This window comes from Cydia strobilella, chromosome 4 (genome assembly GCF_947568885.1).
Source record: "Cydia strobilella chromosome 4, ilCydStro3.1, whole genome shotgun sequence".
NCBI lineage: Eukaryota > Metazoa > Arthropoda > Insecta > Lepidoptera > Tortricidae > Cydia > Cydia strobilella.
Genome location: NC_086044.1, coordinates 19,745,824 through 19,759,880, shown reverse-complemented (window position 1 = coordinate 19,759,880; position 14,057 = coordinate 19,745,824). Strand labels below are relative to the sequence as shown.

Genomic DNA, 14,057 nt, shown 5'->3' with positions numbered 1-14,057 from the left:
TTATCTGCGGCTGTGTTAATTAACGATGAGTCATAACAACCGTTCCTAGCGAAACGCAAACTAAGCTTGCAACACCATTTACCTGTACCGTTCGTGCACCAATCCGTATTCGTATGAAAAACTGTTTAACGCTATCACTGCTAGGTTTTCGTAGCGCTACACGCGTAGCTGATTCTAGCGTTTTCCCGCTTTGTAGAGGAAAGCTACTACGAACAGAGCGCCCGCCGAACGGGTTCCCATCAATGAATGTGTTAATTTCTCCGTTTAGGAATTATCTAAAGAAAACTTAATTACGCTGGGAAACAAAAATAATGAGGGATCAACTCCAACATTTTTTATATATAGTAAGTACGGCATAGCAAACCTAATTTAATGAAGTTGTGCATGTGCGTAAGTTCGCAATGAGTCATGCCGTCCCTAAGCAACCGCGATCAAAACATGTACCTATGCGCGTCTGTAATCTAATCAACCATCGTGCGCAGAAAGCGCGAAAACCATTGGAAATCGTATTTGTGACGCTCTTTACTTTATGATTTACATAAAACTGGTATTTTGATTACAAGCTACTAATTTAAAAGTAGACTCGGGGGATGTTTATGAAAACAACATTAATGACACTGGTTTATGGCGACATCAGATAATAAAAATGTTTTTCGCTCCTCTGATAAAAGGGGAAAACCACCAACGACGAACTCCATAAAAATTGACAATACCATTTATAGGTTTCCGTACCCAAAGGGTAAAAACGGGACCTTATTACTAAGACCACTGTCCGTCTGTCCGCCTGTCTGTCATAGCTAGAAAGTTGAAATTTTCACAGATGTATTTCTGTTGCCGCTATAACAACAAATACTCAAAACAGAATAAAATAATTATCTAAGTGGGGCTCCCATACAACAAACGTGATTTTTTTGCCGACTTTTGCGTAATGGTACGGAACCCTTCGTGCACGAGTCCGACTCGCACTTGGCCGGTTTTTTTGACCTCAATCGTTACAACTTACAAGTATTAGGACATTCCATGGCTTTCCAGTGTAAACACATTTTATTTCGTAAATTACCGAAATGTTTTCAGAGCTTCAAGTCGATGATTAGGTATTTTACTTGGCATTTTACACATTAGAAAAAAGACAGAAAAAAACTCTGGTACATATATTTAGATAATTCACGTTTGTGCGGGACAACGGTAGAAAATTTCGTAAAATGCTCCATTACAAACATAATTCTACTAGATTTAAATTCGTGTTGACTTTATAAGTGGAATAAGAATGTGTGTGGCGCGTTCTGTCTTCTAAATTAATTAGAGAATATATGGCGAACATAAATGGAACAACCAGGCCACCTGCACTTTATACGATCGTAATAAACTTCGTTAAGTACCTACGAGTACAACCTCCCTCTAGATTGAAACTGCGCCTACCCATATAAAGTTCGAGAGGGTGTTAAGGGGCCCACTGACTATCAGTCCGCCGGACGATATCGGCCTGTCAGTTGTTTGGAACTGTCAAATTTTTGTTCTAACTGACAGGCCGATATCGTCCGGCGGACTGATAGTCAGTAGGTCCTTTTAGGGAAGAAACACCAACAACCAGTTGTATTTTACTCAAATGTTCGTAGTACGGGCGGGGACCGTATGATCTACAACAAGGATAAGCCCTAGGGCACACGTTAATAAAAGTGATGTTAAAACTATGAAAACAGATTATATCGCGTATATTGAATTTATAATACATCCCGACGTTTCGAACCCTTTACAGCGTTCGTGGTCAACGGGTGACGCTGTAAAGGGTTCGAAACGTCGGGATGTATTATAAATTCAATATACGCGATATAATCCGTTTTCATAGTTTTATTTCATGAGTAACTATCGCGGTAACCGAAGACAATATTATAAAAGTGATGTTAGTAAAAAAAATAGAATTTGCCGAAAAAACGAAAAAAAGAACCACTTCCGGTTACAAAAAAAAAGTGAAATTTACGTCATCTGATACAAAGATTAGACTTGTGGCAACATATAGCAATTTATATGTAAATTCAGAAAACACTGTTCTGCCAGCTCACAAATGGTCGAAAGTGCGTCTGCCGGGCATTTGAAAGTATCCCTGGTAATCCTTTACATACATAAATACCAGTATTTTATGGACATTCCTTCCTTTTTAATCCCGTTTGCCATTCGGAGCTTAATTAAAAGCAAATTGAGCGAATCCGCGATGAATTTCACGACGCGAACATTTCCCTGAAGGTCGCGGGTGTAAGAGGCAGGGGGCGCGGGGTGACGCGGATTAAATACATTAAAGGGAAGGAAGTTAAATTAAGGGGAGAGGAGGGAAGTTGTTCGAAACTGTCAAATTTTTACACTAACTGACAGGCTGATAACGTCCGGCGGACTGATAATCAGTGGGCCCCTTAAAGTTGTATCGCAGGCCAATTCAAACGTATACTGACATCAGAATGATATTTGAATCATGTTATATATAGTTATCGTGCGTTTCGCTCGTACTTGTCCGTATAGGTACGTATTGGCGCGGGCGAGGCGCACGATATAACTAAATAACATGATTCAAATATCATTCTGATGTCGTACGTCCGAATTGGCCTGTCAGTCGCGTAAATTATAGATATGCAGTCGGCGTCGTCTCTTGAGGTACTTAGTTACTTACCTGTTCTTTATCAGTGATAAATTATCACCCTCGTCTTAAATAGGGAAACACTGCTAATTTTTCATCTATACATTATAATCGGACCAATAAGCTAACTTTGCACCAACTTTGATATGACAAAGTGTGGTAGTGCTGTAATAAACGTCACATTTTTATAGAAATTTGACATTGATGCTGACACCTCCAGCCACCATCCTGACACAGCTTAGTCTGATTTACACCGATTTAAAAAGAAACAAAGTCAAAGTCCACTTTGACTTATTTATATAATTGCATACAGCAGACATTTATTTCAAAATAGTACATAACTATTTAGATATTCATTGTATCCCCGTCCCCGCCAACACTTTGCACTACGATTAGTGCAAATGTCGAAGATCACTATAAACAAAGCCCAGACCTCAGTAACTATATAAACTAGCTCGGATGTGTTCCTCCTACAGAAAATCATCTAATCTTGATTAATCAAGTTTCAAATTCAATTGACGTAATTGTCCGGCGGCCGGTTCCTGCCAAAGGGCTATGTTTCCGCCCGCACTCGTCCTTTGCGCTGAGACAAATGTCAAAGTTCAGTCTAATCTAATTTGCGTCGGTACAGAATGACGAAAATAGACTACAGCCGTTATAAAAAGGGATTTCACGATTTTTGCGAATCAACCGTTACTTGACCGTGGCAGATTGTTTGTTTGTAAATAGAAGTTATATGTGTAAACAAGACTTAAGCGAGGTTTAGACTAGCAAGAACTTGCATGCAATTTACGTTACTAATCTAATCTAATCATTGCGGTATCTGATCAAACTTTTGAATACAGTTTACCTTAGTAGTCGGCAATGTAACGTAAATTGCATGCTAGTCTAAACTGACCAGGAACCCGAAGCAGATTCAACAACTCGTTATGCCGGGGCCGCACTAACGGAAAACGGCGGGAAACGCCGTTGATTATTTATTTATTTTAAACTTTATTGCACATAAAAAGTGTACAACAGGCGGACTTAATGCCATGATAGGCATTCTCTACCAGTCAACCATATTACAGTTTTCAATTATTTTTGATACGACCTTGACGATCGTTATGTTTTGTTTACACTACATAGTTATGGTACAAACAACTACCTACATTTTGTATTTTTTACTAGGAGTACCTAGTCTAGTCTCCATACTCAAAGTAAAGACACCGACTAATAATTAAACCAATTAAACCTTGTGCAAAAACAAACGTATCAAATATCTATGTATGTACAATCTGATTGTAACGTTAAATTTTTTATTTCTTTCTCTTATTAACTTCATTTTCACGTAATTTAAGTAGTAATTGAAAAAGCATTTTTGGTTTTCACTTCATTTGAAGGGCGGGGCCGACCGGCAAATCGAACCAGCAATAAATAGCTCTATTAAAGGCTATAAAAAGTAAATAACTCTTATAATGAAGCATTTTTAAGCAATTGACTGCAAATGGTCTAAATAATCGCGTAACAAGTTGGCTAATTCGAACATTCCGTCATGAAAATGATGTCATTTTGTTATCATTCGCGCGTGTATTTCGCTCGTACAGACACACCGGACACACGGGCGAATGATAACAAAATCGCATCAGTTTTACAGCGAAATATAAGTTCAAATTGGTCTCAAGGTTGTTTTTCCAAGTATGCCGGTGATTTGAATGGGAACATCGATCGGGGACCGTCGTCTCATTAATTGGAAGAAGTGATAGTGACAGCTTTTACTACTAAATCTGTTAGAGGCGGGACTTGTGTTAAAAATAATTTGAAAGGTTTCTTTTTATAGACCTGACTAAGTAGATTTCAGTCAGGGAGTAACTCTTTTATCTCTAACATCTATGCCCAAGCCCACATTTGATACAAAAGTTGACTCTAGTTGTTTTCCATACTTACAACATAGAGTAACTGATACTAGAGCGTTACTGTCATAGTAAATTTTGTAACCCCGGTAAATTCACTGCAATCTGTCGACACACTTTAAAACTAAAAATGAAGATTTATAAAAATACGATAGAATGTATTTAAATATAGATAAATGATTTTTTTTATTTGCATTAACTATTTTTATGATTTTGACCCATGTTCTTTTACTGATATGCGTTAAAATTGTTAAATAACAAACGAAACCGTCAACGCCATCTATACGACTGTAGGCCAAAACTAGTAGCGCCCTCTGAACGAGAATCAAATTTTCTTGATTTTCGAGGCACGTTTTTTCCTTAGACTGTATCCATCTATTACGGAGTTATATCTATCTTTGCTTACAACTTTAGGTACAAACAGTTTTAAAAGTATCTATATTTCACCGTACTATTTTTTGGAGAATCTTGCATATTTGATAATTGGCCTGGTGGTAAGCGGCATACCTTGCTACCATAAAACAATTGCATTGGAGCAATAACGTACCCAAATACGGGAGTCGCGGTCGCCATGTAAAGAGGCTATATACGAGACAAGTCAATCGAATAATAAGTAAATACTGATTTATTTGTCTAAGCGAGATTATATCAGAAATAGACTTGTAGCTTTATTCTTCAATAACAAAGTTAATTAAGTATAAGACCTTCAGACATTTTTCAAGAGGACTTTCCTCGCATACCTACACTTATCCTGCACAAAGCGCCGAGAGATTTCCTTAACGACGTCTCAAAGGTAACTTTTAATGGCGGACGACGACCTAATAATGAATGCAGCTGCTATCCGCGTTACACAGACTAGGGCTTTATAAAAAGAATAAACGTAGACTAGAGTTTAATGTGGAAAGATTAGACTATATATAGTAACTGTATTTAATAAGAAATAATTGTATTATTTTGTTTAATGATTTACTCTCACGTAGGTTACCAAGTAATACGCTGTTGTAAAGAATAATATATCTACCAGATATGAAATTATATACACACCTCATCCAGTGTGGTACGATAATTCATTTTCAAAGTTTAACATTAACAATAAATAATTCTATTGAAACCCGCAGTGCAGTGTTCTCCGGGTCTCTATTGTTTGACATAATTATTGAGTCATAATGTAATGATTGTCATATTACCATTAGTCATAATTTGATTTTTCTCAGAAACGCGTAACTTTTCAGGATTGCCATAAAACAAACCTATCCTAACCTATCTATAGGATAACCCGAGAAAAATCCTGAAAAGTTTACGGTTTCAGAATTATGACTAATGATAATATGACAATCATTACATTATGACTTTCAATAATTATGTCAAACAAAGGGACCCCGTGTTCACCATATAACTCATTTTTGGGCCTTTAAGGCGGGCGTAAAAACGTCAAAGAGAATGTATTGTGAGCGCGTGAATAGCTTTTATGTTTTGTGCTCCGAAGACGTTGAAAATGTATGATGTTGGTACATTTTTAATGACGGTTTCCTTTGAACGTAAAGCAGTTCATGTTCCTTTTTGATAACGAGGTATTATAAAATCTTTATAATTGCAATTTTGTAATACTATATATCCAGTTATATAGTTTTTGCTGGCTGCTTAAGCTTCATATCTGTTGAATTTTGAAACACTACTGCTCCTTGCCTTGTCTCGCAGTTTTCAATCGACGCGATTCGTTATCAGATTGCTAATTAACTCTACCTAATGTAATTTAATTTTGCGATGTGATTGAAAGTCCAATTATTGGAACTTAGAAGACGCGAAGCGAGGGCATCTACATCACGTTTTTCGTGTAACCTCCAAACCGCATGCATTTCGAATATTAACCCCGCGTTGGCTTTTGTCCACCATCCTTGACTGAACAAAAGAGGTGTCGTAATGTGAAAAGTACGGCCTGTATCTGACAATGATTTATCGTTAAGTATTGATAGCTTTGCACGAATTCTAACCGCAGATTTTCACGTCACTGGACATGATATAAATGGGATTGATCGTGGAATTAATAGTATTTGTACGGTCCAAGAAATTTCGATATTAGTACGGTCCAAGTAACACGTTTATAATTTAATACGGTTTATTGCGAAACGGAGCTTGACTTTGTTTACTTTTATCGATTTTAACTTTTAATTGATGAATGCTTTCTATGCTAAGAGCGGTAAAAATTATCTACCTAGTTTGTCTATTTGTTCGCTTCCAGCTTAACGCATTTTTTACATGGCAGTAACTAAGTAATTTCTTTATGAAGTATAATCCATAGGGGCTACAGTATGGGGTTCTTCAAAAAAGGAGTGTACAGGTTTTTAAAGGGTCGGCAACGCGCGTGTAATATCTCCGGTGTTGCAGGCGTTCATAGGCTACGGTAACTGCTTACCATCAGGCGGGCCGTATGCTTGATTGCCACCGACGTGGTATAAAAAAAAAAAAAATCCTTTTTTTCGTGGAACTGCAAAGGAAATATTCGGACAAATTAGTCCTGTGAAACCACCCATAAAGTACAAGATTACACTTACATCATACCTGAGTAGATGTATCTTCAAATATGTATACAGTATACAATACACATACACTGTCTGGCATGTCGCCAACTATCCGCCGTATCTCACTGGATCCCAATCTATTAAACTGTACGAGGAACGTGCCAATACTGCCCGTTCCGGGATCCCTAACATTATTTGCTTGCCTTAAACTCCTATTTTTAACCTTAGGGAGCCTGATATTGACATTGATTAATAGAATATACAATATTGCGTTTGGGCTCAACAAATTCAGATATCAAATAAGTTTTGTACCAGAAATCTACTTAGCTGCTGCTTTAATAAGAATGTAGTTACAATAATGTACATAATACGCACTTACAATAATGCACATCAACATCACGAAACAATGTTGGTAACAGGAGTGTCATGGTGGTAGGACCATAAAGTAATCATGCAGTCTGTGGTAGGACGCACGCAGAGGCGGCACCCGCCAGTAATACCCACTTATTATTCGATCATTTATTTCACTCAATTATTTATTTCATAATAAATGGACCGGCATTCGTTGTCGTTATCTTTTATGTATTTTCTCTGATTTGCAATGACAAATACGGGGCCCAAAATTGGTATTTAAAATAAACATTAAATAGTATCGTATACTTTACTCTATACCGTATCTACTTTCGATTAGCATAATCATACAGTATTACCGCAAGCCGTATCAACCACCATGACATTAAGTCAAATGGAGCTCTTATACAACTTGCACCAGTGAACACTTGCACGATTTATTGGCGAAGGACTGTGAAAGTAGGTTCGCATGCATATTGGTTACGAAACTATCTGTACTCTAGCCCAGATAGATAAGCGCAATCAGACCAACACCACCAGGAGCATTCAGATCTTTAAAATCTGGTTTTGAATTGATATTCATATGGTATTATGATATTACCAGCTCTTGACCGCGACTTCGTCTGCGTGGAGTGAGTAATTTGGGTAGCAATTTTTTTATCCAATCTGCTTTTTATCGATTCCCCATACAAACTTCCACCACCTCTTTTCATCCCTTTAAAGGATGGATTCTGGGATAAAAACTACCCTATGTCCTTCCCCGGGAATCAAACTATCTCTATACCAAATTTCAACTAAATCAGACAGACAGACAGACACACTTTCGCATTTATAATATTAGTATGGATGGTACTCATTGGTAGATCAGCGCTGAAAGTCGCCAGCTATATACTGAGGTGAGGCCATTTCGTAGCACTTTATTCTTTCTTCGCTTTGTTATGTGTAAATTGTCTTGTTTGTGTTTATGTTTACGAATATAAAAAAACTATTCTATTCTACTACTGCCAGCGCGTTTGCAAACGCCTGGCTTGCGTATATTGGACAATTGGTGCGAGCGCGATGCACAGAAAGTAATATCAAATCAAACTAAACGTTTTTTTATGTGAATGTCACTCCGGGCTAAAAGATAACTAGTGTCGTATAACCTAGCTTTCTTACACCAGTTAACAGGATTAGTCGATGTGCATCGTTTGATTTTAAATCCTTGCAGTGCAGTTATTGTGTTACTATGTACATTTTAATTTAGGAAACGAAGTACCTAACACCTACTCGTTACACACAACACTAAGAATATTTATACCATTGTTTTGTGGAAAGTTATTACTTTAGTTCCCAAAAAGAATACATACAGCAGTTAGGCAGTTTTATAAAAGTTTCTGGGACGTAAGTTATCAAATGGATAGGTGACTTGGGACTTAAGTAATAGAATAAGTAACACGACGAGACTTTCAGACGGTATACTTATTTATACAGACTAAATGTTTAATGAAACGCCCTTCGTTTGAAGAAAATGTGTTTATAAACTTAAAACGTAGACTACGTAAAAACATTTTCTTAAATATATTGAATTATTCCACAGCGTTCGATCCCTGTCTGGGAATACGTATAAATAATACGAATAATATATTATTACTCCTTAAGTCCTTACGTGAAAGTATAAAATGTCATTACTATTTTCACTTTTAAAAATAATGTTATTGTACCGACAGATGCTTATTATGTATTAGAGAAAGGTTCGATATAGAATTTCAGCGTGGGTGTGCTAAAATTGGAGTGATCGTATCTATTCCTAGAATTAACGCCAAACTTTCAAATCGGCCTTAATTGGTATGTTGGCAGAATGGACGACACCCATGCGGGCTCTGATTAGAGCCTAATATACAATCTAGGTAGTTAGCTTATAATATGGTTACCAACTAGTACAAATAATCTGCAATAAAAGGAAACTTCAAAATAAAATAAGAAAACTTCAGAAATTTAACTTATTGGGTTTTACCTGGATAGCTATTGTATTGTAAATATGTTAAGTCTTTGACCGCCGAAGACATCAAAAGACGCGCACGATTACCACTTTCATTTACCTTTGAATAAATATGGTTTAGGATAGCGCGTATATTTAATAAGCGTGGCATTCGAAGGGTTAATCGTATCAAAATACCTGACCTCACGACACAGGCTTGACCTAGTGTGAGTGCTATTGATAACCAAATTATTTAGATCAATACGGTTTCACTCACTATTATTTTTAGTCGCTTTTGGCGACATGTTTCGGATTCGTCGGGAATCCTTCCTCAGGCACCAGTGTCCGCGGCGGCTGTACTTCGTGCACTGCCCGCGCCGCCCACCTCGTCGCTCGTTGCGTGCGCCAACATGTAGCCAAAAGCGACTAAAAATAATAGTGAGTGAAACCGTACTGATCTAAATATTTTGAAATATGTCTCACGATAGTTTAATTTCGATAACCAAATTTCATCTATGCCTGCCTCAGCTACGCTATCGACATCCATCCAAACAATAAAAGCTCTATCAAAAAGATAAATGCTGGCATAAAAATAAGTATAAAAATTAAGTCGTGAGACCCGACTGAACTGAGCTGTGAGCGAGATTGAAAATTGTGTATTCATTTCAGGTGTATAAAAGTTTATTATGTAGTTTATTATGTATTTATTGTTTTCTTATTGTTACAGCAACGAGTGGGTCCGGTAGCGGGCCGGGAGGAGGTGAAGCGAGGCGGGGCGACGTGACGCCGCACGCGACGCCGCAGAGGAGGCTCATCAAAGTCGACTTTGACAATCTAGAGGTAAGCCAGACCGTCTGGAATAGGTTGCGTTCTCGCGCGCGAGTCCATACTTGAAGTCGCGCAAGATGTTTGGAGTCGTGCGCGAGAACGCAACTCACGGCCTGGCCACGACATTGCGCGAAGGCTTTGTCTAAGGCGACAGCGACAACCATAGGTGGGAACGAAAAGTCCGATCGCTGTATCGCGCTCCAACCTATGGTTGTCGCCTTTGCCTAAGCCGGTCGCGCAATGTCGTGGCCAGGCCGTCATGCTAGCAGGTCAGTCATATTAAGAACTAGAAGGCAGTCTAGCCTTATCCCAAATTTTTCTCTGTCCACATTTTGTGTAGTTGTTACTTTTTGCGACCAAATAATTTACAGCCAAAAGATTTTACAATTAGGTTATTAATTTTATTACATAAAAAAACTTTAGATTGAACCCTTGAACTAATACCTCATACTCGTAAGGTTATATGGTTTAATTTCGTTTACGGTGAAATATACTTTCCTGTAACAGCAACTCAACTTTTCGTTCAGAAACATTTGTCACTCAAACCCTTATCCTTTCGTCCTCAAAATATTAATCATGTAAGGCTTTATACATTCAACTTTAACGAGGCATGAAAACATGTAGGCACCTACTACCCATTCTACCCAATAGTACCTGCAAAATTGTATAGAATACCTAGACTAGAGGCCAATTCAAACTAACATTGACAAAAAATGATGTCAGTCGTCCGTGCGTCTCGCTTGCGCCAATACATGTACGGACAAGTATACGAGCGAAATGCAGGCGCGAATGACATAATTTAGCTATCATTTTAATGTCACAAAATGTAAAGTTTTAATTGGCCAGGAGGGCCCCCGTACTTAGGAATCCGTGAACGTGTAACCGAATAAGGGCACAAGCAATTAAGGACACGAATAAGGGCACAAGGTCCTTTGGGATCTCAAAGTTTTGATTATTATTGAACACACCAAAATGAGGTCGAAATATCTAGGCATATTTGTTGTAGGTTATCTTTTTTGTTTCCTAGTGTGCCTATGGTATGATATTTTTGTTTCTGACATTTAACTACGAGTATAACAATGTCAGTATGCTGATATTATTAAAGGATGACTCACGTTAGACCGGGCCGTGTCCGGGCCGGAGCTTCCGGCGCTTACTTTTGTATGACATGACAGGTGATCACGTGATGCTTTCCATAGAAAACGAAGCGCCAGAAGCTCCGACCCGGACACGGCCTGGTCTAACGTGAGTCATCCTTAAGTTGCTAAGTACTTGTATCAACATCGAAGAGAGTTTTTGCCAAAAGAAGTAAACAGTAAATTATGTATTCGTCATCGTCACCCACGCCATGCGTCAAATGTCATGATCTAAATTTAATTTCGCGCAATCTGTATTTTAGTTGCAAAACATGCAATACTAATTGAGTTTCAGAGCAGCGCAGCGCAGCAGAACTTTTTTTGTTGGTAATTGACACATAAAATATTAGTATTGTTACAATAAGTATACTTATGTTATAAAACACTGATTTAAACTTTCACGATTTTTATATTATTATTTTTATACCACGTCGGTTGCAAGCAAGCATTATTCACAACGACGGGACTTAATCGCGTAAAATAAGTTTAAAATTTACCTCCGACGTTTCGACTACTAGGGATGTCACCGGGTCGACACACAATATTACACTCACAATATTCGATTTTTCAACTTTCGATATTTTTATTTTTATTTTATTTTGTCGGAGGTAAATTTAAAACTTATTTTACGCGATTAAGTCCCGTCGTTGTGAATAATAATAAGTATATGTTATGATAATAAAAGCACTTTTCACGCCTTTATAAGTCAATAAGTATATGTATTTATTGTTAATAAATATCTACGATTCGACCCGTGCTTGAAATATTTTTGAAGAGATGTAGTTATTCATGAGAAAAGTTTTAATTTTTAAGCATATCAGATAAATACTTTTCTTACCACAGTCAGCAGCAGTTTTTTGCAGTTGCAACTCGCAGATAATTTTAATTATATCAAACAAAGCATTTTGGTAACATAACATTAAGATTTTACGTGTAACGAAATTTACTGCAGTGTGACCTGTGTGACGTTGAACCTACAAAATTTACCCTTCCAAAATCTCATTCGTGTAAGCGAGTTAACGCAGTCGCTAGCGTTTAAGGCCGCGTAAAATTCATGGTGAGGATACTAGTACCGTAAAGTTATCTATTTACATAGCTCGCACAGTTGTATCGGCTCCTTAGTCCGTTGTATCGGAAACTAATTCCGCAGCCCGTAAAACCAGCGTTGCTCGCTATTGATTCAGAACGTCCAGACGTCTGGATGATAGGCATTTGTTTGACTACTGTGTATAGCTCTCGCGGTATTCCAGACGGCTCCAAAATGGGATACATGAACATGAATGTTTTACGATGTTTCAAGGATGAGTTATGATCTATTTTTAAGACATGATGGTACCTACTGTTCGTCTTAGGCGTTAGTTGGACCAAAGAAACTAAAATGCACCGACTTTGAATTAAAAAATTGTGAATCTGCCGTAAGTGTTATATTTTCATAGAAATTAGACGTTTATATTCTGACACTTCGTCGTTGCAAACTCTGGGCAGAGTTAGCTTACTTGGTTCGATTCCGAACCTGAAATGAGTTCTATAAATCGTCAAGTTAGACTTGAATCTTGCCATCGATTGAGATTTCAGACAGAGGGGTTTCATTTTCAACTTTGTAAAAATTTTTTTCAATATTTCATGCCCCGAGACAGATCTAAAATGTATAGCATCGCCGTTTTTTCATGTCTTAAATAAATATTAAAAGGATACTTTCTTATAAAAATCATAGTTTGCTCCACCCCATAATAACATTCTATCCCGAACTCTAAGCAGCACCCAGCTGCTCGTAGCAACAATAATTATCGCCACTTAGCCTTCCTATGGCTAATAACCAACTATGGTACAAACATCCTGTACTTGTACAACTGTGTAAATACTATTTCACAATTCACAAAAACTATCCATGACCATACTATATAGTTCCAGTATAACTTTGACCCTCGAATACCCACAGATTTCACGAAGGTGCAGGTCAATTTATGGTAAATAAGAGCTCTCAGATGTGTAGAATTGTTTTATGAATATCCGGTACCTAAGCCTGGCGTGGCCTAGTTCGTGAAGTAACGGGAGGCACGTGAATCACTTATTTCCGAGTCATTTTGAAGTTTTCATGTGTTTTTTTAAGCCTACCGTTTCAGTTGGTTGGATTATTTGTGTCAGTTTACATTAAGACTCAGAACTCTCTCAGTTATGAACATATACATCGGGGTTTCGGGTCGGGTGCGGGAATGTCCGTATCTCAATCCAGGCATTCGGGGTAATCCGAAGTTCTATTTATACAGCTTCGGATTAACCCCCATAATCTCGAAAATAGCACCCACTGGAACTAAGTTATTTTATACCTTATAACAATGAGATAGGATTCAGAATAGTGGGAAAATGTCCTGTGTCACGGATTTAGATGGAGGTTTTAACACCGGAGAAAATAAAAATTCTTTTGTAAACCATCACATTAACTTATTAAAAAATTTAAAATGTCGAAAATTTTTGAGCGGTTGAAACGCTCATAATTTTTGGCGCGAATTCGACCGAGCGTGATGACGTCACACGTTGGACGGTCAAACTGACGTTTGCTACTCTTGACACTTATGTGAACTCATCTGTCGAACGCGTGACGTCACGTGACGTTTCGCGCGTTTCGCTCACTAGCTTAGCACTAGCTAGCACAAATTTTTGTACTTTTTATTTTAATAACGGATCATGTATCACATTTATGTGTATCCGCACGCCGCTCCGCTTCACGAGCGAGACAGCTCTCCA

At 37.8% G+C, this 14,057-nt stretch overlaps 1 protein-coding gene across 2 annotated transcripts in view; it reads left to right on the top strand.

Moving 5' to 3' along the window:
- Window positions 1-14,057, top strand: part of LOC134740808 (protein spire) — a 219,110-nt gene that overhangs the window by 189,071 nt on the left and 15,982 nt on the right. For both annotated transcript variants that reach the window (XM_063673430.1, XM_063673429.1), the window contains one exon: window positions 10,076-10,188. In XM_063673430.1, the coding sequence (XP_063529500.1) occupies window positions 10,076-10,188 (113 nt within the window). The remainder of the gene's footprint in view (window positions 1-10,075; window positions 10,189-14,057) is intronic.